This window comes from Suncus etruscus, chromosome 15, assembly GCF_024139225.1.
Source record: "Suncus etruscus isolate mSunEtr1 chromosome 15, mSunEtr1.pri.cur, whole genome shotgun sequence".
NCBI lineage: Eukaryota > Metazoa > Chordata > Mammalia > Eulipotyphla > Soricidae > Suncus > Suncus etruscus.
Window position 1 is genome coordinate 34,633,498 of NC_064862.1, and position 26,426 is coordinate 34,659,923.

At 44.5% G+C, this 26,426-nt stretch overlaps 1 protein-coding gene and 1 non-coding gene across 2 annotated transcripts in view; one reads left to right on the forward strand and one right to left on the reverse strand.

The window, feature by feature from the left end:
- LIMK2 (LIM domain kinase 2) overlaps positions 1 to 26,426 on the forward strand; it is a 103,454-nt gene that overhangs the window by 21,326 nt on the left and 55,702 nt on the right. The window contains exon 2 of the mRNA XM_049788983.1: positions 4,343 to 4,442. Within this exon, the coding sequence (XP_049644940.1) occupies positions 4,343 to 4,442 (100 nt within the window). The remainder of the gene's footprint in view (positions 1 to 4,342; positions 4,443 to 26,426) is intronic.
- LOC126031761 (U6 spliceosomal RNA) lies at positions 17,215 to 17,323 on the reverse strand. The gene has a single exon (XR_007503590.1). It is a non-coding gene; the product is annotated as a U6 spliceosomal RNA (small nuclear RNA).

Genomic DNA, 26,426 nt, shown 5'->3' on the forward strand with positions numbered 1-26,426 from the left:
GGTTTTTACCTTGCATGTGGCTGATCTGAGTTCATTTCCTGGCATCCCTGGTCCACCTAGCCCAGTGGTAGGCAACCTTTTTTTTTCAACTGAGCCAAATCTCGCCAAAACCACAATTGAAATTTATTTTAAGAGCCACACAGGGCGTGCACTGACAGAGGCTAGGAGCAGAGTCCTGACTCCTGGAGCGGTCGCCCGGCACACAGAAGAGCCAAATTAAAAGTGTGAAGAGCCACATGTGGCTTGTGAGCCGCAGGTTGCCGACCACTGACCTAGCCCACAGAGCACCACTGAGTGTGGCCCCAAAGCGACAACAAAAGCAAAAAAGTTTCAGATGTGTTTCAAAATTCTATTTCCAGAATTTGGAAAATTTATTTAGGTGCATATGCTTATTAAAAGCCTTTCACTAATTTACTATTTTACGAACCACTTTGATTGAGTCTTTCAGATTTTATTACTTGAAATTTGTGAGAATGTTGGCATACTCCCTAGTTACTATTCCCCAAACCAAAAGATTCCTCTTCAGTCTGAGGTATTTAGTGATGATGAGTGATGATAAGTTTATTTATGTCCTATCACTGTAAAATCAGAGGGAAGGAGTAAATGGGTTGAGACTGTTTAGGTATAATTGTGGGAATTGTTTTGGGGAGTGAGATTAGGCCACACTTGGCATTACTTAGGGCTGTTTCTGGTTTTGTGCTTAAAAGTCACTTTGAGAGGCCGGAGAGGTGGCGCTAGAGGTAAGGTGTCTGCCTGGCAAGCGCTAGCCAAGGAAGGACCGAGGTTTGATCCTCCAGAGTCCCATATGGTCCCCCCAAGCCAGAGGCAATTTCTGAACGCTTAGCCAGGAGTAACCCCTGAGCATCAAACAGGTGCGGCCCCCCCCCAAAAAAAAAGTCACTTTGAGGGGGATCGTATGCAGTGCCAGGGATTGAACCAGAGTTAGCTGTGTGCAAGTCAAGCACCCTGTACTCAGCTCAGATTGAGTTTTCTTTTTCTTTTCTTTTTTCTTTTTCTTTTTCTTTTTTTTTTCTTTTTGGCTTTTGGGCCACGCTCAGCGTTGCTCAGAGGTTACTCCTGACTGCGCTCAGAAATCGCTCCTGGCAGGCATTGGACCATATGAGATGCTGGGGATCGAACCCAGGTCTGTCCTGGGTCGGCAGCATGCAAGGTAAATGCCCTACCACTGTACTATTTGCTCCAGCTCTGAGTTTTTTTTCTTTTCTTTTTTTTTTTAAGTCTGCTGTTAGTTTATTTAACTCATATGGAGTATGAGAACAGCTGTCTGTGTCCTGGCTGCCTACTACTGAAGGTCTTTACTCTTTTCTTTTTCTTTTTTTTTTTCAGTGATAGGGATTGAAGTTAGGGGTTCAGACATGCAAGACAAGTACTCTATGGCTCAGCTGTTCCTATCCCCTGCTAAGCAACATTAAAGTGTGTAGAGCTATTCATTGTCTATTCATGGTTCTGTGCTTGTGCAACAGCGCTCAGTGACTGTCATTGTCCTTGTGGCAGTCTGGAACTACCAAAAGAGAACAAAGCTGTATACATAGGATGCACAAGGGAGCCTTGTAACAACGTTCTGCTTTTTTTTAGAGCTGAGTCAGGTACCATAGATTGATCTCAGCTGCCCTTTTTATTTCAAGAAGTCGGCACCTGAGCTATACCAGGAGTATTAAGTTTTGTCCTATTCGGAGAGACACAGATCAGCTCTGTGCTACTGCTCATTTTAATGCCTCAGCTACATAGCTCTTTCCTGCCCTTTCTCAGCATTTGGTAAATCTTCCCCATCTTTTCAAGACTCGATTCAAATATCAGCTTCCCCTTAAAAGACTTTCTTCCACTACATGAAATGAGCAGGAGTTATTTAGGGGTTAGAAAATGAGTGAGCATTAGAATAAGTCAGGCCTGAGTTGAAGTGCTAGATTTACTATTGCCCTGTCACTACAGGCCCACGATTGCACTCCCCTATTCATTAAATGAGTATTTTCTCAGCATTGTTTTGCAAACTAAATGACATTTGAAAGCACAGTTCTTGGAATATAGAAAGAATTCATTAAGTATTCTTGAGGCCTAATGGCTAGGTTAGTTGTAGGTTTAGCTTCCTATACTGTCACATGTTCTAACCACAGCCCTAGGACTCTGCTGGTATCTACAATCCTCAATGTTACAAGCCATTTCTGGTAGCACAATTAAAATTCTGTCACCACAGTTAGCACCAGCGAAAGACTTACGAGTACCCACCCAGGAAGTGTGACTCTAGTCAATACCTGTGAGTATCAGAGCATCTCCTAGTGAGTAAAAGAATGTGTTAGAGCACCATAGCTAGAATCCAACATCAAGAACTGTGACTGAAAATGCAAGCTGATGTGTGACCCCTGTCTTGCACCCTAACTAAAATGTGCAAGCTGCTGTAAAGTTTACAAAATGGAAAGTTTCATTTACTTATTTTTTTATTTTATTATTTTGGATTTGGCCACACCCAGTGACACTTGGGGATTACTATGCACTCAGGAATTGCTCCTGGCTTGAGGACCATATGGGACGTCAGGATTCGAACCAACGTCCATCCTGGATCGGCTGCATGCAAGGCAAACACCCTACCGCTGTGCTATCACTCTGGCCCCTTTTTTTCTATTTTTATTTATTTAGGATTTTTGGGGTCACACCCAGCGGCGCTCAAGGGTTACTCCTGGCTTTGCACTCAGGAATCACTCCTGGCAGGCTCGGGACCATATGGGATGCCGGGAATCGAACCAGGGTTCATCCCAGGTTGTCTGTGTGCAAGGCAAATACCCTACCGCAGTGCTATCTCTCTGGACCTGATGTTGGTTGAATGAATGAGCTCCTGGACTAGGTCATCGAAAACCTGGCCAATCATAAATTCTAAGGAACAGAAAGAGACAATATGGTAATGTGGCCCCATCCCCCCATTCTTCCTGTGTGACTTGATCTTACCTGCAAGACCCTCCCATTCCTGGGAGGGGTCTTGGGGAGATTATAAAAGGTTTGGCCTGAGGGGCCAAAGGGGATTTGTCTGGATGCAGCATGGAGGATAAAGCAAGATAGAAATATGGCAAAGGAAGAAGGTACTATGCAGGGCTGAATAGGGATCCAGCATAAATGGTTATGATATAGGCCACACACGTTGGCCAGGGCAAATAAGGATGTTATCTTTCTGGAAGCCTGCCTGTGAGTGAGTTCTATACCCACCACACTCCTGGACCCAGATACCCGCTGGCTGAAGGGGGTTGCAGACCCACATGGCCTGGGATGGCAGAGAAAGGTCCTTCCATCCATCCACCAACATCCAAGCCCATCCTAAGGGCTTGATTCTACAATCTGGCACCTGAACAGGGACCTGAGGGAATTGTTATATATGTAAACATTTCAATGGGATTTTTAAGTTACTGATCCTACCCTAAGGTGTGACCTGGCATTCTGCTTCCACCCTAGGGTGGTACCTGATTCTGCTCCCACCATTGGGTGGTACCTGATTCTGGGGCATAAAGCAAGGGTCTGTGTAAGGCGAGGGACTTTTTTCCTGGGCTGATTATGGGACCTTTTAGCTTCAGCCTCTTCCAGGGAATAAAAGGTGCTTGTCGAATTTGTAGGAAAAATTGACATTTAAAGGAGAAAAACCTAGGGCTGAAATCATAGCAGGTAGAGCACTTAGGGAGAGCACAAGGCCAACCCGGTTCATTCCCTACACCACATATCATTTCTTGTGCCAACCAGGAGTGATCTTTGAGCTCAGAGCCAGAAGTTACCCCTGAGCACTGCTAGGTATGACCAAAACAAATCAAAGAAAAACACTATTCATTTCTTATATTCAGTGATATAAGCCAGAGGCTGCAACACAGAACCAGGAGTAAGCCATGATCTCCCCTGGGTGTAACATTCTCCCCTAAAAAAAAAAAAGAATAATTTTTAGAAAGTATAATTAGATGATTTTTGAGACCACAAATTTCATCCAGGGGGATATGAGTAGAGACTGCATAAGTATATACCTGAGATCTTGTGTATCTAACAAACCAGTGTCATAACTATTTCAGTATGAGAATCTATTCCGTCTTACTCTACATAATCCACAGTCTTTATCTTGTTGCCTTCTTTTACATGATGCCCTTGAAACATGCAACATTCCCACACTCCCACCTCCATTCCTTATTTTTTGGTCACAGCAGGATTTATTTCTGGTTCTGCACTCAGGAATCATTCCTGTTGATGCTTGAGAAACCATATAGAGTGCTGGTGATTGAATCTGGGTCAACTGTGCAAGATGAGTGTCTTAACCTCTATTATTTTATGAGCCCTCTGACCTTGTTGGTTTTGTGTGCAGATGAAGATACCAGGAGGTGTCGGGGCTGCGGGGATCATGTCACTCCAAGCCAGCAGTTGTACGGGATTGTCAGCGAAGGCTGGCACAGGTCTTGCTTCCGGTAAGTGGACATTATCTCTTTCTTTGCTAATGTACTATAGACAGGCACTATTTAATGTTCTGGAAAATATAAAAGCGAATTTCTGGCTTAAGAGCTTTAATTTCTGTTGGTGATATGGGGAGGAAAGTGATCTACCAAGAAGAAAACACTTGCAGCAAATAGCAGTCGTGGCTCCCTGCATTGCCAGTGAAAGTGGAGGAATCACAAATGGACTTGTACAACTATAGGTGTGTTTGGGGGGGCACCCTCATTTTATAGATTAGAAACTGTCCCCCACACAAACAAGGGAGTGCAAGAGCAATAGCACAATGATTAGGGCATTTGCCTTGCACATGACTGACCCAGTTTCAATTCCCAGCATCCCATATGGTTCCAAGTCTGCCAGGAATAATTTTTTGTTTTTGTTGTTTTTAAGCCACACCTGGCCGTGCTCAGGGGTTACTCCTGGCTCGGCACTCAGAAATCAATCCTGGCAAGCTCAGAGGAACATGGGATGCTGGGGATCAAACCCAGGTCTGTCCCAGGTTGGCTGCATGCAAGTTAAGTGCACTACTGCTTTGCTATCGCTCCTGCCCCTCAAGGAGTGCAGTATTTGAGTACAGAACCAGGAGTGCCCCTGAGTACTGCTGAGTGTGGTGGGGGGGGGGGGGGGGGGAAGAAAGGAAGGAAGGGAGAGAGGGGAAGGGAGAGAGAGAGAGAGAGAAAGAAGGAAGGAAGGGAAGAAAGAAAAGAAGGAAGGAAAAAAGGAAAAGAAAAAGAAGGAAGTAAAAGAGGGAGGAAGGAAAGAGAAAAAAGGAAGGAAAGGGAAGGAAGAAAGGAAAGAGGGAGGGAAGAAGAGGAGGAAGAGGAAGGGGAGGGGATGAGAGGAACTGTCCCAAAAAGAATGACTTTCCTACAGCTGCAGTATTGGTTATAGACGTGCCTCAAGGGTTATGGAATCTTTTGTGATTTTATATGTGTGTGTGTGTGTGTGTGTGTGTGTGTGTGTGTATGTATGTTATGATTGGAGGCTATTCCTGGCTCTGTGTTCAAGAGTGATCCCAGGTGATGCTGTTTACCAAATATCAAATCAGGGTTGGCTGCATTGCATGACGAGCACCTTAACCCCTGTCTGTCTGTCTGTCTGTTTGGCTGAAGGGTGCTTTTTATTGCAGTTGGGAGGCCAGCTGTTCACCACAGGATGTGTCATATATACACACCCCGCAGCACTCGGGTTACTCCTGGCTCTACACTCATCTACACTCAGAAATCGCTCCTGGAGAGATAGCATGGAGGTAAGGCGCTTACCTTTCATGCATAAGGATGGTGGTTTGGATCCCGGCATCCCACATGGTCCCCCGAGCCTGCCAGGGGCGATTTCTGAGCATGGAGCCAGAAGTAACCCCTGAGCGCTGCTGGGTGTGACCCAAAAACCAAAAAAAAAAAGAAAAAGAAAAAGAAAAAAGAAATCGCTCCTGGCAGGCTCGTGGACCATATGGGATGTCGGGATTCGAACCACTGTCCTGCATGCAAGGCGCAAACACCCTGCCTCCATGCTATCTCTCTGACCCCCTATCATTTATTACAACTTTCAGGTTCTTGAGAATAACAAGACTTTAAAGTCAGGTTATTTTATTTTTTAAATTTTCATCTTTTCCTGCTCTGGCAAGTCAATAACCCCTCACCTCCACCTACCAAGGGCCACAGAATCAAATTTCTTTCTTTCCTTCTCTTTCTCTCTCTCTTTCCCTCTTTCTCTCCCTTTCTCCCCCCCCCCCACATATTTTTGGGGGGGATTTTGGGTTTTGGGTCACACCTGGCAGCGCTCAGGGGTTACTTATGGCTCTGTGCTCAGAAATTGCTCCTGGCAGGCTTGTGGGACCATATGGGATGCTGGGAATAGAACCGCCTTATGTCCTGGGTTGGCCACGTGCAAGGCAAATGCACTATCGCTGTGCTATCTCTGTGGTCCCTAAAGTCAGTTTTGTTGGTTTTGTTTCTGTTCAAGGCTATTTCTTTTTTGTTTGTTTTTGTTTTGGGGCCACACCCAGTGATGCTTAGGGGTTACTTCTGGCTATGCACATGGGATGCTCAGGATCAAACCCAGGTCTGTCCTGGGTCTTTGGGGTGCAAGGCAAATGTCCTACCACTGTGCTATTGCTCCAGCCCCCAAGGCTATTTCTTGATGAGAAAAATGTGGAAATAGGGGTGGAGCAATAGCACAGTAGATAAAAGGCTGCAAGTTGCCTTGCATGTGGCCAACCCAGATTCTATCCTTGGCATTCCATATGGTTCCGTGAGCACTGTAAGGAGTGATCCCTGAGCATAGAGACAGGAGTAAACCCTCAGCACAGCCAAGTGTGGCCCAAAAACAAGGGGAAAAAAAAGAAAGAAAAGTATGGACTTTCAAAGAATGGGAGTTTGCTTTGTAATGTGTTTCTGGCTCAGAGCCATTCTTCATTAGAGATTAAATGGGCATATATAGCCCCCATCTTCTAAAGTTGTGAGGCGTTCACATCCTGAAATGGAGACAGAGTGTGATTAGGCACTGTGTGTGATAGATTCCAGTCCCTACACAGTTTGCAGGTCATTCCCAGTGCTGATACCAAATAATTTAATTGACCTTTAAGCACTTGCCTCCTCAAGAAAACTATGTGGGAGGTTGGCCTGGAAGGCTCTGCCTTTTAGAGTTGGAGAGGAATCAGCATTTTTTTCTGACTTCTCAGCTCTAACTCTTAGCTCTTCAGTCTTCTCTGTGGATCTGACTATCTTGATTGATTCCTCTTCCTTTTGCCCTCATGGAAGTTGATGATACATTTTCAATGACTTTTGTAAGATTGGAGCATAGTGTAAAGAGAAGCAAGGGACCTTAAACTTGAAGCCTTGGGAATTTAGGACTGCACAAACAAAGACAACTGACTTTTTTGTTTTGTTTTTTGGGGGCCACACCTGGTGACACTCAGGGGTTACTCCTAAATATGTGCTCAGAAATCACTCCTGGCTTGGGGGACCATATGGTATGCCAGGGGATCAAACCGTGGTTCGTTCTAGGTCAGCTGCGTTCAAGGCAGACACCCTACCGCTATGCCACTGCTTCATCTCTGACTTTTAAATCGTCACTTAATAACTTGATAGATTTGGTCTTACCTTGGAATCTAACCCAGATTGTTATATTTATTTATATTTATTATTGCTATTTTCCTATTTGTATGATTATTGTCTACTCAAAAAAGAACTAGATGGGGTATATTAGTTTATTTTTGTAATTCCTAGATTGTCTTATAACTAAAGTACTTGGGGCTGGAGTGATAGCGCAGCTGTAGGGCATTTGCCTTGCACGAAGCTGACCTAGGACGGACCTGGGTTTGATCCCTGGCGTCCCATTTGGCCCCCTAAGGCAGGAGCGATTTCTGAGCATCACTGGGTGTGGCCTAAAAACCAAAAAAATAAACTAAAGTACCTCAGAGCTACATGAATCTGGGTCTGAGCAATAGCACACAGTAGAGCATTTGCCTTGCACGCAGCCAACCCAGGACAGACCCAGGTTCAATTTCCAGCATCCTAAATGATCCCCCGAGCCTGCCAGGGTCAATTTCTGAGCGCAGAAAGAGTAACCCTGAGCCCCACCGGGTGTGGCCCCAAACAAAACAAAAAACTACATGAATCTGTCTATATAACATAAATCTCTTCCTAGTATAGATGAAGATATTTGCAATTAAAAGGATAAAGAGGGGCCGGAGAGATAGCATGGAGGTAAGGCATTTGCCTTTCATGCAGAAGGTCATCGGTTCGAATCCCGGCATTCCATATGGTCCCCCGTGCCTGCCAGGAGCAATTTTTGAGCATGGAGCCAGTAGTAACCCCTGAGCACTGCTGGGTGTGACCCAAAAAACACAAAAATAAATAAATAAATAAATAAATAAAAGGATAAAGAGTTTTACATATAGGACATGGATAACAAAAGCTGGCCTTAGATATGAGGTCTTAGATCATTTGTAGGTCTGGTTAGATGCTATCTTGTTAGAGAAAATGTGTGTGTAAAAAGAAAATAGGGGGGGGCGGAGAGGTAGCGTGTGTGTGTGTGTGTGTGTGTGTGTGAGAGAGAGAGAGAGAAAGAGAGAGAGAGAGAGAGAGATGCAGATTGATAGTTGTAGGTTATAATGTTACTGGAAAGGTTTAAATTTAATAACTTGTCAGAGAGATAGCATGGAGGTAGGGCATTTGCCTTGCATGCAGAAGGACGTTGGTTCAAATCCTGGCATCTCGTATGGTCCCCTGAGCCTACCAGGAGCAATTTCTGAGTGTAGAACGAGAAGTAACCCTTGAGCACTGCCGGGTGTGACTCAAAAAACAAAAAAATAATAATAGCTTACAATAAAATACCTTCTACAAAACATAGCAATAGAAAATCCTTAAATAATAATTAGAAACTGTCACTGTTTATACCTATTGCATGAGTTATTTCTCTTATTATACACTTACTGGGCATCTAAAAAGCTAGATCATGTTAAGGTTAATTTTTTTAATTAATCATGCCTCTGGAGGCAAGTAGGATCAGCTGCTTGCAAGGCAAACACTGCTGTGCTATCTCTCCGGGCCCTTTTTTTTCTTTTTTTTTTTTTTTTTCTTTTTTTTTTGATCATGAGAAACATGAGGCATCAGCCTGGGTGTTTGTTGTTTTTGTTTTGTTTTAAGGCCACACCTCATATGGTCAGGGTTCATTACAGGTTCTGGGATCACTCCTGGAAGAATTTGGGGGACCATTTGTGGTGCTGGGGATTGAACCCAGGTTGGACAGATGCAAAGAAAGCATTCTACCTGCTGAACTAGGTTCCTTGCCTCTGAATGACCTTTCATGTTCTCTTCCTCCCTCCTGCTCATCTGAGATTCTCTGATAGATTCAAAGTGTCTGAACACAGACCTGCTAGAAGTGGATTCATTAGTTCATACTGCACAAAGTGATACATTCGTTTTTGCTCTCTTCCTGCCTTGGTTTTACATTGTTGGTCAAATAGTTACAATAAAAATAACTGACTTGGGGCCGGGCGGTGGCGCTAGAGGTAAGGTGCCTGCCTTGCCTGCGCTATCCTTGGACGGACCGCGGTTCAATCCTTGGACGGACCGCGGTTCAATCCCCGGCGTCCCATATGGTCCCCCAAGCCAGGAGCGACTTCTGAGCACATAGCCAGGAGTAACCCCTGAGCGTCACCGGGTGTGGCCCAAAAAAAACAAAAAATAAAAAAATAAAAAATAACTGACTTTTCTTCTCCCTTCCCCCTACCTTTGTTTTTCTGCAGGATGAAGCTGAAGGGAGAAATTGCTGGGGTTTGACCTCAATAATTTGGCCCCTTCATTTTATTTTGGTTTTGGTTTGGATTTTGGGGCCACATTTGGCAGTACTCAAGGATTACTCCTGACTCAGCACTCAGGAATCACTCTTGCTAGTACTCAGGGGACCAATTGGGATGCCAGGCCTCAAACCTAAGTTGGCTACATGCAAGGCAAATGCCCTATCCACTGTACTATTGCTCCAGTCCCTCAGACCTTCATCTTCTTGATATTACCGTATTCATACCATATCCATAAACCTGCCTCGAATAGTTTTTTTTTACCAGATTCTCAGGTACCCAGGATAACTGAGAGTCACTTAAGACTGGAACTGGATACTATACAGTGGTTTTCAGTTGATAGATCGAACTCCTAGAAATAACCCAGTCTGAATTGTGCTGCAATGAAAGGCCTCTAGACAATTGACTGGCCAGCTCACTTTTATTCTCTCAGCAGTGTGGGTGTCAGAGAGATAGTACAGTGAGTAATACATAGTACAGTTAACCTGCAGGCAGCTAACCTGGTCCCTAGCACCACACATGATGCCCTAAGCACCTTTAAGAGTGACCCTTGAGCTCAGAGCCCAGAGTAAACCTTGAGCGTAGGTGGGTGTGTTCTTTCCCCCTGGTTGCCCTTTCCCCTCCCCGCTTCCTTACCAATAGAACTGATAGGGCTCTTAAGTGCCTCCGTCTTTCCCTTTCCCTAAGATGGATCATTGCTTACAGAACCAGGTCCATCTCTCTGAATCTTTCTTTTTTTTTTTTTTTTTTGTTTTTTTTTTTTGGTTTTTGGGCCACACCCTGTGACGCTCAGGGGTTACTCCTGGCTATGCACTCAGAAGTTGCTCCTGGCTTCTTGGGGGACCATATGGGACGCCGGGGGATCGAACCGCGGTCCGTCCTAGGCTAGCGCAGGCAAGGCAGGAACCTTACCTCCAGCACCACCGCCCGGCCCCATGAATCTTTCAGTAACTGCTTCTACTGGTACTTTCATTGATAGAGGCCAGAAAAGCATCCAGAGCGCACACTGCATTATAGTAGAGGTTAAAGTATAGAGATACGTTGTTAAATAGAGATATGTTGGCATGTTTGTTGACAAATTAAAGAACTTAGACAAGTTCTCTGACAATTATCGCTTAACATGGAAACACTTTTGCAGGTCCTGGTTTCTAATAATTTTATGATGAGAAGGAAAATCTCACCATTATTTGTTTGAGGTATTTTTTGTTTGTTTAGGGGACACATCCTGTAATGCTAAGGGGTTGCTCTTGGCTCTGTACTCAGGAATTACTTCTGGCAATGCTTGGGGGACTGTTTGGAATGATGGGAATCAAACCCAGGTTGGCCACTTGCAAAACAAATGACCTACTCTCTGTACTATCTTTCCAGTATTTATATCCCACCATTCTTTTTTTTTTGTTTCTAATATGTTTCATTTATTGAAGAAAATGCATCACATAGTTGACATAACTGATCATAATACAATTGTTTCAGGAACACCAAAAGCAACATGATTAAAAAAAATAGAAAATGTAAAGAAAAACTAAAAAGATGGGAGAGAAAGGAAAGAAAATGTTCAGTGCCAAGTATATTTTTGAAAATTATTGAATCACCCTTGAACTCATTAAAGCACTAACAGAAAAGTTTAGTAAGCTCTTATTTTTATTTTTAAAGGATAAGAGTTAAAAAATACAGTAAAAACGGTGTGAGTGGCAATTGTTATTTGCATGGGCCCAGCAAAATATGGGGGAAATGGAAGGGAAAAGCCTTGGCCTAAATACAAGGAGACCTTACCCCTGAAATTTTCTGGCATAAGACTGTCTCTGGGCTCCAGGCATACTGGGTTGTCCTACCCCTGAGTCATTCTCTGTTGTTGGTGTCAGATTTCTGTAGTTAAAAGATTCTGGTTTCTGTGCATCTTCTTCATCAAAGTCAGGATGATGTTGAGCGTCCTCTAGTTTCACCTCACCATTAGCGGGCAATGTGGAGAGCTCTGCCTGCAAGCTGGTTATTGCTGTTGCTAAGTCGTCTGGTTGTTAAGAAAGAGACGCTCTTTGGAGTAAGTTGATGCCAGGGCAACGGTAGGGTTTTCCCTGGTAGAGTTTGCTTCCTGGTGATGTTATAGACAAATGTGGTTGTTTCTGTAGATGTTATCCATGGTTCAGGGGTGTATGGGCAATGCCCGTTCTTATGAAGCCTGAGCCAAGTCATTATGACCATGTTCAGGGTGTAAGGCCCCACTGCATTACAAAATTTGTGTTCCTATCTCTACTAGATAAGAACTTGTTTGCATATGTAATATTTTCCCTTTTTTTTTTTTTTTTTTTTTTTTTTGGTTTTTGGGTCTCACCCGGCTGTGCTCAGGGGTTACTCCTGGCTCCATGCTCAGAAATTGCTCCTGGCAAGCACGGGGGACCATATGGGACGCCGGGATTCGAACCGATGACCTTCTGCATGAAAGGCAAATGCCTTACCTCCATGCTATCTCTCCGGCCCCAATATTTTCCCATTTTAATGTGCCTATGCAAAAGGAGAACAATGCCACAGGTATTATTGGTGCATATGGGGGCCCAAATTCAACAATCCCGGTAACTTGGCTCTAACATGAACTCTAAACAGAAAGGCTCTTCTGACAGAATTCCCTATTGAACATATTGCCAAAAAGAAAAAAGAAAAAAGAAAAAAACAATGGGCGAAATTGTCACTATATATAAGAGGATATTCAGTAAGCATTATAGCTGTTAAGGGAATACATCTAAGATACTCAAAGGAGATACATGTCCCTTTTATGTCTTTAGAAATAGTCAGGGGAGTGTTAAGTCCGGGACACCATTTTGGTTTGTGATTTGGCCTTCTGGAGTCTTTAAAACAGCTCCCAGCAGTCCCATATCAGGAAATGTCGTTGAGTGGGAACTTGTCAGAAACTGAGTATGGTAGCAAGTGCATGTATGCAATGAAGGGAGGTGGAGGAAAAGCAGCCGCTGAGAGTAGATCAATAGCAACAGAGTATTGTTTTCTTCTCAGTCTGAGAGTCTATTTTTTCACTTTGGGAGCTGGTTGGCAGCTGGCTTGAGTGGGGATAATGATCTGCTTGTGAGGAGCCAAGAACTGAAGGTAAAAAGGGTTAAATGTGGGGTGATAGGTGTATCCCACCATTTTATTGTGTTTTTGTTTTTGTTTCGGAGCCATACCCGGTGGTACTCAGGGGCTACTACTGGCTCTACTCTCCGAAATCACTCCTGCCAGGCTTGAGAGATTATATGGGATGCCAGGGATTGAACCCGGGTCAGTTGTGTGCAAGTCAAATGCTCTCCCCATTGTGCTATTGCTTTAGCCCCAACATCCCACCATTTGTGGGGGGGGGGGGGATATCACACCCAGCAACGCTCAGGGGTTACTCCTGGCTCTATGCTCCGAAATCGCTTCTGGCAGGCTGGGGCATGGGACGGACCATATGGGATGCCAGGATTCGAACCACTGTCCTTCTGCATGCAAGGCAAACACCTCCATGCTATCTCTCCGGCCCCACATCCCACCATTTTTAAAACCTCTGGGAACTGTTCAGGTGCTCCTGTCTCAGGATCATGAACATAGAATATATGAATTTTTCTCTTGATAAGTGATTTCTTTTTTTTTTTGGTTTTGGTTTTGGTTTTTGGGCCACACCTGTTTGACGCTCAGGGGTTACTCCTGGCTATGCGCTCAGAAATCGCCCCTGGCTTGGGGGGACCATATGGGACACCGGGGGATCGAACCGCGGTCCGTCCTACGCTAGCGCTTGCAAGGCCCATTACACCTTACCTCTAGCGCCACCTTCCCGGCCCCGATAAGTGATTTCTAATGCCTATGCTCTGGGGTAAAAATCAGGTAGATTGAAAGCTTTTGTCACTAAATCTGGCAACACTATTTCCACTAAATTGTCATTTCAGAAAAGAAATTACAGGTGTAGTGATCAGAGACTGGTGTAATGGTGTAATGGCCTGACAGACAATAGTATTTTTGGGGGGGTTGCTATACCCAGCAGTGCTCAGGGGCTACTCCTGGCTCTGTGCTCAGGGATCATTTCTGGTGATGCTCAGGGCGGGGGGGAAGCATATGGGATATGCATTCCATATTGGATGCTCCATGCTCAATATAGAATCCAAGTCAGCTACGTGCAAGGCAAATGCCCAACCCACCGCACTTTATCTCCAGCCCCACAACAGTATTTTGTGATGATGAAAGCCATGATTTTCTTTCCCTCTAATCCTCTGTTTAATTATTTAAAAAAATTTTTGTAAACCAAATTTTGTAGGATCGTAATTACAGAAATGTCATTTATTGAGCAGTTACTTTTAAAGTATTTCACATGCATTATCTTATTTATTCTTTTTGTTTTGTTTGGCTTTTGGTTTTTGGGTCACTCCTGGCAGCACTCAGGGGTTACTCCTGGCTCCACGCTCAGAAATCGCCCCTGGCAGGCTGGGGGGACCATATGGGATGCCGGGATTTGAACCACCGACCTTCTGCATGAAAGGTAAATGCCTTACCTCCATGCTATATCTCCGGCCCCATCTTATTTATTCTTGAAACACAATAAATGTACTGTTTATTATACAGATAAAGAAATAGAGGTACTTGGGGCTGGAGAGATAGCATGGAGGTAAGGCATTTGCCTTGCATGCAGAAGGTCAGTGGTTCAAATCCCAGCATCCCATATGGTCCCCTGAGCCTGCCGGGAGCGATTTCTGAGTGTAGAGCCAGGAGTAACCCAAGTGCTGCCGGGTGTGACCCAAAACCCAAACCCCCCCCCTAAAAAAGAAAAGAAATAGAGGTACTTGCTTAGGGTCAAAGGTCTAGTAAATACCATAATGAGCATTTGAACCCAGGTATTCTTATTTCTTGCTTATAGGATTCTGTTTATATCCCTAAAATAGACATGTCATTTAACCTCTCTAAAGGTTAGTTTCCTCTTCTGTTTTGACCTCAGCAATGGTGTAAAGGATTGGAAATCATGCTCTGAACACATCAGGTTCAACCCCCCAACACCACAGTCTTCTCCCTCAGTCCTGCTGCAGTACCTTAGGACTAACTCCCAAGCACCCTGCTCTGGGTGTAGCCCAATAGCATCTCTAGGTATGGCCTAAAAAAAAAAAAACAAAAAAAGATTCACTGCCTACCTCAAAACCAATAGTGTCAAATAACATTGAGGGATTTATGAACTCTCAAGTGTCAGGAAAAGTCTTGTTTGTTTGTTTGTTTTGTTTTGTTTTGGGGCCACACCTGGTGCCACTCAGGGATTACTCCTGGCTCTGTGCTCAGAAATCTCTCCTGGCAGGCTCGGGGTGGTGTGGGGGTGGGGAACCGTATGGGATGCCGGGAATCGAATCTTGGTAGGTTGCATGCAAGGCAAATGTCCTACTGTGTGTTACCTCGTCAGCCCCAGAAAAGTATTATTAAAAGCCTGGGGATGGGGGATGGAGAGATAGCATGGAGGTAGGATGTTTGCCTTGCATACAGAAGGACGGTAGTTCGAATTCCGGCATCCCATATGGTCCCCTGAGTCTGCCAGGAGTAATCCCTGAACACTGCCGGGTGTGACCCCCCCCCCCAAAAAAAAAGAATGGGGAAGTAGCTCAGTCAGTAAAGTGCTTGTCTTATATGTGTGAGGCCCTAGATGCAATCTCCAGCAAGAAAAAGAAAACCCAAAGATGGGATCCAAGTTTCAGTGTTGTACAGTCAATAGCCCATCAACTGAGGCCTAAGTCGAGTCATTGACAAATGTGCAGCTTAAAAGCATCCTTTTTCATAGAACCATAGAATAGTAGTTACTTTGTTTTACCTCATCTTTCTACGTCATTCTACAAATTGAGAAAATAAAAAGTGAAGGGCCCGGAGAGATAACATAGCGGTGTTTGCCTTTCAAGCAGCCGATCCAGGACCAAAGGTGGTTGGTTCGAATCCCGGTGTCCCATATGGTCCCCCGTGCCTGCCAGGAGCTATTTCTGAGCAGACAGCCAGGAGTAACCCCTGAGCACCGCCGGGTGTGGCCCAAAAACAAACAAACAAAAAATTATTAAAAAAAAAAAAAAAGTAAAGGGTTTCAGGGGCCAAGTGGTCTCAAGTGCATTGTTGGGAAAAATAAAAAAAAGGTCAGGGGGCCGTGGCATGGAGGTGGGGCATCACTGGGTGTGGTCTAAAAACCAAAAAATAAAGTAAAATAAAATTTAATATAAGACCCCCCTCCTCCCAAAATAAAAAAATAAAGTAATTATAAAATTATAAAGTAATCTGCACTTTGGATTCAATCAATTATTAATTAAAAAACATAATTTTAGGGGCCAGAGAGATAGCATGGAGGCGAGACAATTGCCTTGCATGCAGAAGGACAGTGGTTCGAATCCCGGCATTCCCATGTGGTCCCCCGAGTCTGCCAGGAGCGAGTTTTGAGCTTAGAGCCAGGAGTGACCCCTGAGCGCTGCCGGGTGTGACCCCAAAAAAAAGAAACAGACAAACAAAACAAAAAATAAAAGAGGTCAGAACTAAATACCCAAGCCAAAGTCAATGACAATAGAATTAAGAGACTCAAACTATAACAATCTAAATGTAAAATGGACCTTTTATACTAGTAGTCCAGGAGACTAAGGTTGGAGGTATGAGATGGATGCTAGGGAACTTTGGTGGAGGGAATAACCCTAATTCACTGTCACTATATGCCTGAAATACAACTATGAAGGATTTGTAGTTCACAATGGTCTTACTTTAAACAAAAAAAGCAAAATTAAAAAGAAAAATGGGGCCGGAGTGGTGGCACAAGCAGTAGGGCGTTTGCCTTGCACGCACTAACCTAGGACGGACAGTGGTTTGATCCCCCCAATGTCCCATATGGTCCCCCAAACCAGGAGCGATTTCTGAGCGAATAGCCAGGAGTGACCCCTGAGCATCACTGGGTGTGGCCCCCCAAAAAAAGAAAAAGAAAACCTACTTAAAATTTTTCTTCATGGGAATCAGTAGCACTATCCTGCCATCTACTGTTGTATTGATGATGTTGCTGATGCATTTATTGACCTAAATTTTTGATTCTAGTTTGCCTATTTTTTTTTGTTTTTTGGATTTTTGGATCACACCGGGCAGAGCTAAGGGGTTACTCTCACCTCTTCGCTCAGAAATTGCACCTGGCAGGCTCAGAGGACTATATGAGATGCCAGGATTCAAACCACCCTCTGTCTTGGGTTAGCCACGTGCAAGGCAAACGCCCTACCACTGTGCTATCTCTCTAGTCCCCCCCTCTTTTTTTTTTTTTGGTTTTTGGGTCACACCTGGCGGCACTCAGTGGTTACTTCTGGCTCTGTACTCCGGAATTGCTCCTGGTAGGCTTGGGGGATCATATGGGATACCGGCATTCAAACTACCATCCATCCTGGATTGGCTGCATGCAAGGCAAAATGCCCTACCGCTGTGCTAACTCTCCGGCTCCCCCACTTTTTTAATAAGAAACACTTCACATGGCACTTTGCATGTCATCCTTGTGCAGGGACCATGATAATCTTCTCTGTATCATTCCAATTTTAGTATATGTGCTGCTGAAGCGAGCACTGCCTATTTTTCTAATTCCTCCATTCCTCCCTCCTTTCCTCCCTCTCTTTCTTCTTTCATCCTTCCCTCAGTCCTTTCCTCCCTTCCTCCCTCCCTCCCTTCCTCCCTTCCTTCTTTTCTTTCTTTCCTTTGTTGTTTTTGGTTTGTGTTGGGGCCACACCTGGAGCTGCTTAGGGTTTACTCTTGGCTCTGCACTCAGGGATCAACTCCTTTAGGGCTTTGGGGACCATTTGTAGTGCCAGGGATTGAATCCCAGTCTGCTGCATGAAAGGCAAATACTCTACCACTGCTCTATTACTCTGCCCAATGTCTATTTCTATGGAAATAGCTAATAAGCATATAGCTGATCTGTTGGGCCTGACAGAAGGGAATGACAGATACTTGTCACACAAACTGAGCCTTCCTATAAAAGCACAATGTTGTTCAAAAAGTAGAGACTCTGGGGCCGGAGAGATAGCATGAAGGTAGTGAGTTTGCCTTGCATGTAGAGGGATGGTGGTTCGAATCCCGGCATCCCATATGGTCCCCTGAGTCTGCCAGGAGCGATTTCTGAGCAGAGAACCAGTAGTAACCCCTGAGCGCTGCTGGGTATGACCCAAAAACAAACAAAACAAAACAAAAAAAGAAAGTAGAGACTCTGACCATTCTTTATAAAATCAGGCTTCAAATGTCCACTGTAAAGATGCAAAGTCCTGGTCCTTATGCATTTTTGTGCCACACGTGGGGCTACCATAGGAGGGGATTAACTTATCACATTGAGTTTGCTTTTGCTGCTGAAACCAAAGTCTGGAAGTTTCTGGATTGACAAAGAGATTCTCTACTCCAGTGCCTGTGGCAGGACTGTACCAGAGTTCAGCTGCTCGAATTGGCCTTGACAGTATTGGGATGGTTCCAGGTATTCATAATGTGAACTTCCTGGGAAAAGGTGCCTTGAGCACCTTATTATTCTCATAGCTCTATGTATCCCAGGTATGACAGAGGTCAAGTTCACCTGGGCATAATTGTGTTTAGGATATAATTTTTGCCAGGGTTTTCCTTGGCAGAAATTCACAATACATTATTTCAAATTAGAAATAAAAAGCAGGGGCCTGGCGGTGGCGCTGGAGGTAAGGTGCCTGCCTTACAAGCGCTAGCCAAGGAACGGACAGCGGTTCGATCCCCCGGCGTCCCATATGGTTCCCCCAAGCCAGGGGCGATTTCTGAGCACATAGCCAGGAGTAACCCCTGAGCGTCAAACGGGTGTGGCCCAAAAACCAAAAAAAAAAAAAAAAAAAAAAGGAAATAAAAAGCAGGGAGCAGAGCAGTGGTGCACACGGTAAGGCATTTGCCTTGCATACAGCTAACCTAGGACGGACCGCGGTTCGATCCCCCTGCATCCCATATGGACCCCCAAGCCAGGAGTGATTTCTGAGCACATAGCCAGATAGTATAGTAATAATATCCAGAGAAAATAGAGGATGAGGGCCATGCAGACCTTGTGGTAGGAAGCTTGCTACAAGTAGCAGGAGAGTGCAGTTAGAGCAGATTAGAAACCACCATGATGGTATTTAAATACAGAGTTTTCTCCTTCGTTTGTTTTGGTTTAGTTTTTGGACCACACCCATTGATGCTCAGGGGTAACTCCTGGCTGTGTGCTCAGAAATCGCTCCTGGCTTGGGGGGGGGGGGCATATGGGACGCCAGGGGATCGAACCGTGGTCCATTCTAGGCTAACACTTGCAAGGTAGACACCTTACCTCTAGCACCACCGCTCCGGCCCTAAATACAGGGTTTTTTTTTTTTTTTTCAGAGTTTTTTTTTTTGGGAGGGGTGCACAGTGAGCAGCGTTCAGGGATTACTCCTGGCTTTGCATTCAGAAATTGCTCCTGACAGATTCAGGGGACCATGTGGGATCTTTGGGATGAACCTGGGTTGGTCCTGAGTCAGCCACATGCAAGGCAAATGCCCTACCCACTGTGCTATTGCTATGGCCTAAATAAAGTAATTTAAAAAAATCTAAAAAAAAAATAAAAAAGATTGTGGATTGTGGTATAGACTAAATTTTATCATGTAGAAACCAGAGTGGTAATATACAGTGGGATAGGGTGTTTGCATTATAGGTGGCTGACTCAGATTTCATTCCTAGTACCCTATAGGCCTCCTAAGCCCTCTAGGAGTGATTCCTCATCACAGAGCCAGGGGTAAACTCTGAGCACTGCCACCCCCTCATAAAAATTTGATATCACAGCGGTACGGCGGTTGCCTTGTATGTAGCCGATCCAGGACAGGCACAGGTTCAAGTCCCTGTGTCCCATATGGTCCCCCAAGCCAGGAGCAATTTCTGAGCGCATAGTCAGGAGCAACCCCTGAGCTTCACAGGTAATAGCCCAAAAAGTAAAAAAAAAAAATTTTTTTTTGATCATGGAGCGGGAGCAATAGCACAGCGGGTAGGGCATTTGCTTTGCATGTGGCCAACCAGGGTTCTATCCTTGGCATCCCATAAGGTCCCTGAGCCTGCCAGGAGTGATTTCTGAGTACAAATTCAGGAGTAATCTCTGAGTGCCGCAGTGACCCCCTCAACATCCCCCCTAAAGAAATTGATCATGTTTTCTTTTTCGTTATTGTTTTTTTTTTGTTTGTTTGTTTTAGTTTTTGGATCACACCCGGCAGCGCTCAGGGGTTACGCCTGGCTCTATGCTTAGAAAGCACTCCTGGCAGGCTCAGGGGACCATATGGAATGCTGGGATTCGAATCACCGTCCTTCTGCATGCAAGGCATGTCTTACCTCCATGCTATCTCTCTGGCCCCTGATCATGTTTTCAAAGCCCTGTACATGGAGCCTTGTCATAGCTTTTTGTTTTTATCTTTGTTTGTTTTGGGGAGGGCACACCCAGCAACACACAGGAGTTACTCCTGGCTCTGTGCTCAGAAATCACTCCTGGTAGGATCAGGGATTGATGGGAGGAACCATAGGGATGCAGGGGATTGAACCTGGGTCAGCCTCATGCAAGGCAAATGCCCTACCCTCTGTGCTATCGTTCAGGCCCCTAGCCTTCCCATAGTTAAGATTTAATAGGGCCAGAGTGATAGCACAGCGATAGGTCCTTTGCCTTGCACACAGCCGTCCTGCTGCCATCCCAGGACAGACCTGGTTCCATCCTTGGCATCCCATATACCATATTTATTCGAGTATAATGCACACCCGTGTAGAACGCACACCCCTAATTTTCTATTAAAAATCGGTATAAAATTTTGTTTCACACCAAGCATTGTAATTGACAAAAAATTATTGTTGAACATGTGCAGCCATGATAAAAATTATTTATTGACAACATAAACTGGTATAAACACAAATTCAAAATAAAATTACCGGTAACAATATTTATTTAAAATGCTTCAAAGTCAGATTCATCATCAGATACAGTATAGAGTTGTTCCCATCCTTTTCGAGTTAATTTTTCATCAGTGTCCCAGTTGGCAGAACATCTGTTTCTCCAGTTTCTTTGCTTTCTTCTAAGTCTGAATTCCACAGCAGGTCGTCTTCTGTGCTGTCCATTTTATTGCTGATACCTCTCTTCCAAAAACTCTTGATGATCATTTCTTTTGGTATGTCTTCCCATGATGTTTTAACCCAGGATGTCACGAGAGATAGGCCAGGTTTCTTGAGTTTTTTTTTTTTCTTCGCCCTCGCGTATAGTGTGTGGCTGCAGCCCGGAAAGGCGAAGTGCAAATTCACAATTCGCCTGCGCCTTCATTGGACCGGCCGCCACTGCCACCCCACCCTAGCCCTCGTTGATAACGCGCACCCAAACTTTGATCTCTTTTTTTGGTAGAAAATTCTGCACATTATACTCGAATATTCTTCCTGGCTGCCGGGAGTGATTTCTGAACAGAGCCAGGCACCCTAAGTGCCGCTGGGTGTGGGGTGCTCCTTCCCCAAGAAAAGAAATGTACTAGATATTAGAGTTTATTGTTAGTGTGTTTGTCACTCTTCAAATATTCTTCTCCTTTGACTTCAGTGACATTTCACTCTCCTGGTTTCTCTTTAGTTCATTTGTTTTTGTTTTGGGGGCCACTCCTGGCTCAATGCTCAGGAATCACACTTTGTGGTGCGCTGGGGATCAAGCAGGATACCGGGGATCAAATCTGGGTCAGCTGTGTGCAAAGCAAATGCTCCAGCTGCTGTACTATTGTTCTAGCCTGGCTTCTTTTATTATTGGTTTGTTTTTCTTCTCTAAGTGCTATCTTATTTTCTTTCAAGATAATTTCATTCATGCCTATGACTTCCATTGCCCTTCACATTACCCTTGATAGCAGATAGCTCAGACCCAACCAAACTGTCAGTCTTTTTCCAAAACTGGCTCATCTTTCTTTGTAGCCATTCTGTTTAATGACACTATTATCGCTCCACTACCTCAAACAGAACCTGACCATCTCCTTGACTTCCATCCTCTCTTAGCCTGACTGTTTAAGCCTGTCATTTTTCCCCAGATTATCTTTTGGTTTTTATTGTTTGTTACCTGATTATCAAACCTAGAGCCTCACACATGTTGTTCTACTCTGCTTAGCCACCTTCCTTATCCCAGATTTTATCTCGAATACTTCCAGTTCTTTTCACTTGTTCTATTTCTACTCTGTTCTAGGCTACATTATCTTCCACATGGGTAACTTCATTAGCCTTTGTTTCTCCCTAATCTCCACACTCTGTGCCCTTTAACCCATTCACTGCAGGGGATGCAGTTTGAGATCTTTAAAAGTAGTATCTGAAAAAAAAAAGTATCTGAGGGAGACAAGAATGATAATATAGTGGGTAAGTTTCTTGTTTTGCTCAGAGTTGATTCATGTTCCATCCTCAGCATCCTACATGGCCCCCTGAGCACCACCAGGAGTGATCCCTGAACACAAAACTAGAAGTAAGCCTTGAACACCACTGGGTGTGGTCCAAAAACAAAAAACTTTCAACAGATGCCTATGAAAGCATAAAATAGGGTCACGACCCACTGATAGCCATTCTCCTAGATAACCAGCAAAAGATTTGACAGATGAGCAAGAGTTAATTACCGTATTTTCCAGTGTATAAGACAACCCTCTACTCCTGTTAAAATATTGGTTTGGGACTATATTCGTCATATAAGATACCTCTCTCTCGGGCCCAGAGAGATAGCACAGCGGTGCTTGCCTTGCAAGCAGCCGATCCAGGACCAAAGGTGGTTGGTTCGAATCCTGGTGTCCCATATGGTCCCCCGAGCCTGCCAGGAGCTATTTCTGAGCAGACAGCCAGGAGTAACCCCTGAGCACCGACCTTTGGTCCTGGCTCGGCTGCTTGCAAGGCAAACGCCGCTGTGCTATCTCTCCGGGCCCAAGATACCTCTCTTAAGACACACCAAATGGAAATTAAAAACCATAAGATTTTATTTCAATATGGAGATTTTTTTGTTGTTGTTTTTTTTGTTTTTTGAGTCACACTCAGCAGTGCTCAGGGGCTACTCCTGGCTCTACACTCAGGAATCGCTCCTGGCAGGCTGGGGGAGCTGTATGGGATGCCAGGATTCGAACCACTGTCCTTGTGCATGCAAGGCAAATGCCTTTCCTCCATGCTATCTCTCCGGCCTATCAATATGGAAATTTTAATTCAAATGCTTATGTAATGTATGTACTTAGCTGGAGAATTGTCACTTATAGACATAAAGCGATTTGTCATCAAACATGTAAACATAAAACAATGATCTACATTGAGAGCAGGGAGGGGGGCTCCTCCAAGAGCAGCTGGCTGGGGTGCAGTGATTAATAGGACAGCTAGAGGGAAACAGAGCTCCTCCTCTATGTTTCATAAAAGCCGAACAGAAGGATGCCAGATCTAAGAGGGGCTGGATCACTCGTCCCTGAAGTTGGAGTAAGTTTCAGCATGCCGTATACCAACATATAAAACAACCCCACTTTTTTTTTTTTTTTTTTTTACCCTCGACTTTTAAGTTTTTCATGGGTTAAAAAGTCGTCTTATGGGGTCGAAGAGATAGCATGGAGGTAAGGCATTTGCCTTTCATGCAGAAGGTCATTGGTTCAAATCCTGGCATTCCATATAGACCCCTGAGCCTGCCAGGAGCAATTTCTGAGCATGGAGTCAGGAGTAACCCCTGAGTGCTGCTGGGTGTGACCAAAAAAAAAAAAGTCGTCTTATATGCCGGAAAATATGATATGCCAAAAAGGGTGAGAGGGTTGAGCATATTATTGTCTTTGAGGAGGCATTTGGTTTTTGTTGGGAGGGGGAGACATCCAGTGGTGCTCAGGTGCTTCTGGCTCTGTTCTCAGAGATCACTCCTTGTGGGCCCAATAGGGACCATATGGGCTACTGAGGATATCCTGGTGAGCAGAATGTAAGACAAGTGCCTCACCTACTGTCCTATAGCTTTGGCCTCTCAAGGGGCTATTTGTTGATTAATTACTAGAAATGACCAAGAAAGATTATGTGAGACCTTTCCCTGCCCTTCCCTTTTTCCACATTCTTCTAGCAGCTAACATGTCTATACTTTAAATGACAGGGATAAATGGGTTGAGGATTTGGGTTGTTTTAGAAAATTACCTGCAAGTATTAAGGTGAGATGTAAAGCTTTATATTCTGTCCTAGAGAAACCAGAAGCTATCCTGGGTGGGCTGTTGTTCTCTGTGCAGTGAGGAATAGGCAGAAGCAGTAGAAGAAAGAAACAATTCAGCTACTTTACCTCAAATTAATAAGTTACTCTGAAATCTGAAAAAAAAAAAAATTTTTTTTTTTGCTTTTGTTTGGGGCCATACCCAGCAGTGCTGAGGAGTTAATCCTCACTCAGAACTCAGAAATTATTTCTGACAGTGCCATATAGGATGCCAGGAATTGAACCCAGGTTGGCCATGTACAAAACACACACCCTATCTGCTGTCCTATCGCTCCAGCCCCTGAAATCTGAAAAATAAATTTTAATTTTAGTTGTAAGATTTTTGTTTATTTGGGGTCGGAGAGAGCGCAATGGTAGGGTATTTGTCTTGCAAGTGGCCAACCCAGGACCAATGGTGGTTCGAATCCTGGCACCCCAGATGGTCCCCCATGCCTGGGGCAATTTCTGAGCACAGAGTCAGGAGTAACCCCTGAGCACCGCCAGGTGTGACCCAAAAACAAAACAAAACAACAAAAAAAATATTTTTGTTTTTTCATGTTAGAAATATTGGAGAGGGCCCGGAGAGATAGCACAGCGGTGTTTGCCTTGCAAGCAGCCGATCTAGGACCAAAGGTGGTTGGTTCGAATCCCGGTGTCCCATATGGTCCCCCGTGCCTGCCAGTTGCTATTTCTGAGCAGACAGCCAGGAGTAACCCCTGAGCACCGCTGGGTGTGTCCCCAAAAAAAAAAAAAAAAAAAGAAATATTGGAGAGACAGGGCCGGGCGGTGGCGCTAGAGGTAAGGTGCCTGCCTTGCCTACACTAGCCTTGGACGGACTGCGGTTCAATCCCCCGGTGTCCCATATGGTCCCCCAAGCCAGGAGCAACTTCTGAGCGCATAGCCAGGAGTGACCCCTGAGCGTTACCGGGTGTGGCCCAAAAACCAAAAAAAAAAAAAAAAAAAAAGAAAGAAAGAAATATTGGAGAGGCAGCATTAAATGTTAAAAATAACCCCTAAATATAGAGTGGAGATAGTGCAGATAGTAAGTCCCTAGTTCAATCCCTGGTATCCCATGTCGTCCCCCCAAACTCTGCCAGAAGTAATCCCTGAGTGCAGAGCCAAGAGTAAACCTCGAGTACTGCCAGTGTGGCCCAAAAACAAACAAAAATAATGAATAGTATAGAGAAAACAAAATTATGTTTTATCTTTTATTTATGTGATTTACAGGGACTGGGCTGGGTAGGTTGCAGTTCTTCAAGAACTAGGAAGTGAAGTTTGCAGTCTGTGGAATCAACATGTTATAAGATCAGTATCATGAAGTAATTAAGAGCACAGACTCCTAGATTGCTTGGGTTCAAAGCAATTTATGATCTGAGGGCATATTGCTTACCTTTTTTATGCTTCTGGGGCTAAAGCTAGAGTATAGCCTGTAGGGTGTTTGCCTTACACTTGGCTGATTAGGTCCCTCAGCACCACCTGGAGTAATTCCTGAGTGCAGATAAAGGAGTAATCCCTGAGTACTTCTGAGTAAGGCAAAAAAACAAACAAATAAAAAACAAAACAAGAAACAAGACAAAAACAACTTTCTGTGATTCATTTCATCTTCTAAAAAAATGGAGATACTGAGTAACTGCCTACCACTTAGTATTTATGAGACCAAATGAATGAAGTTATGCAGAGTTCTGGGCAGAAAGCTTTGGAGGAACCACAGGGTGTGGTCCCCACAACAATTTAAGGGAAAAACAACACTAAATCTAGATGTCTTTGTTATCCAAAATCGAGTCCTTTATGATAGGCAGGGCTGTTCTCACTGATTTTTACTGACAAAATGAAATTTTCTATGGCTTCTCATTTTCCTTTAAGTACATGGTTGGGACTCTGGTTTTTGGGTCACACCTGGCAGTGCTCAGGGGTTATTCCTGGCTCCAGGCTCAGAAATTGCTCCTGGCAGGCACAGGGGACCATATGGGGCGCCGGGATTCGAACCAATGACCTCCTGCATGAAAGGCAAACGCCTTACCTCCGTGCTATCTCTCCGGCCCCATGGTTGGGACTCTTGATAAGAAGGGACCCCAGTTTGATTCCCGGCATCCCATATGGTTCCTCGAGCCTGCCTGGAGTGATTTCTGAGTAATCCCTGAGTGCTGCCGGGTGTGACCCCCTACCCCCAAAAAAGGGGGCCTGTAAGTATAGGAGATATGGGAATTCTGATTTCAAATGTCAAATTATAAATGTGTTACAAGTGATTTGGGTCAAGTGAAGAGAGAGCAAGGGAGGTAGACTCAAGAAAACAGTTCTCCAACCTCTGCCTGACCATTGGAGAAATGCATGGCATGGATTAGATTGGCCTACTACAAACAACTATGCTGCATGGAAGCTTGCATCTCACCAGCACGAGGCAGCTGTCAAACTGTACATCAATTCTACTTATCCTGTGTGGCACAGTAAGTGCTTCCCACCAACTTGAGTTCCTGAGGAACCGTGGAGTGAGGAATT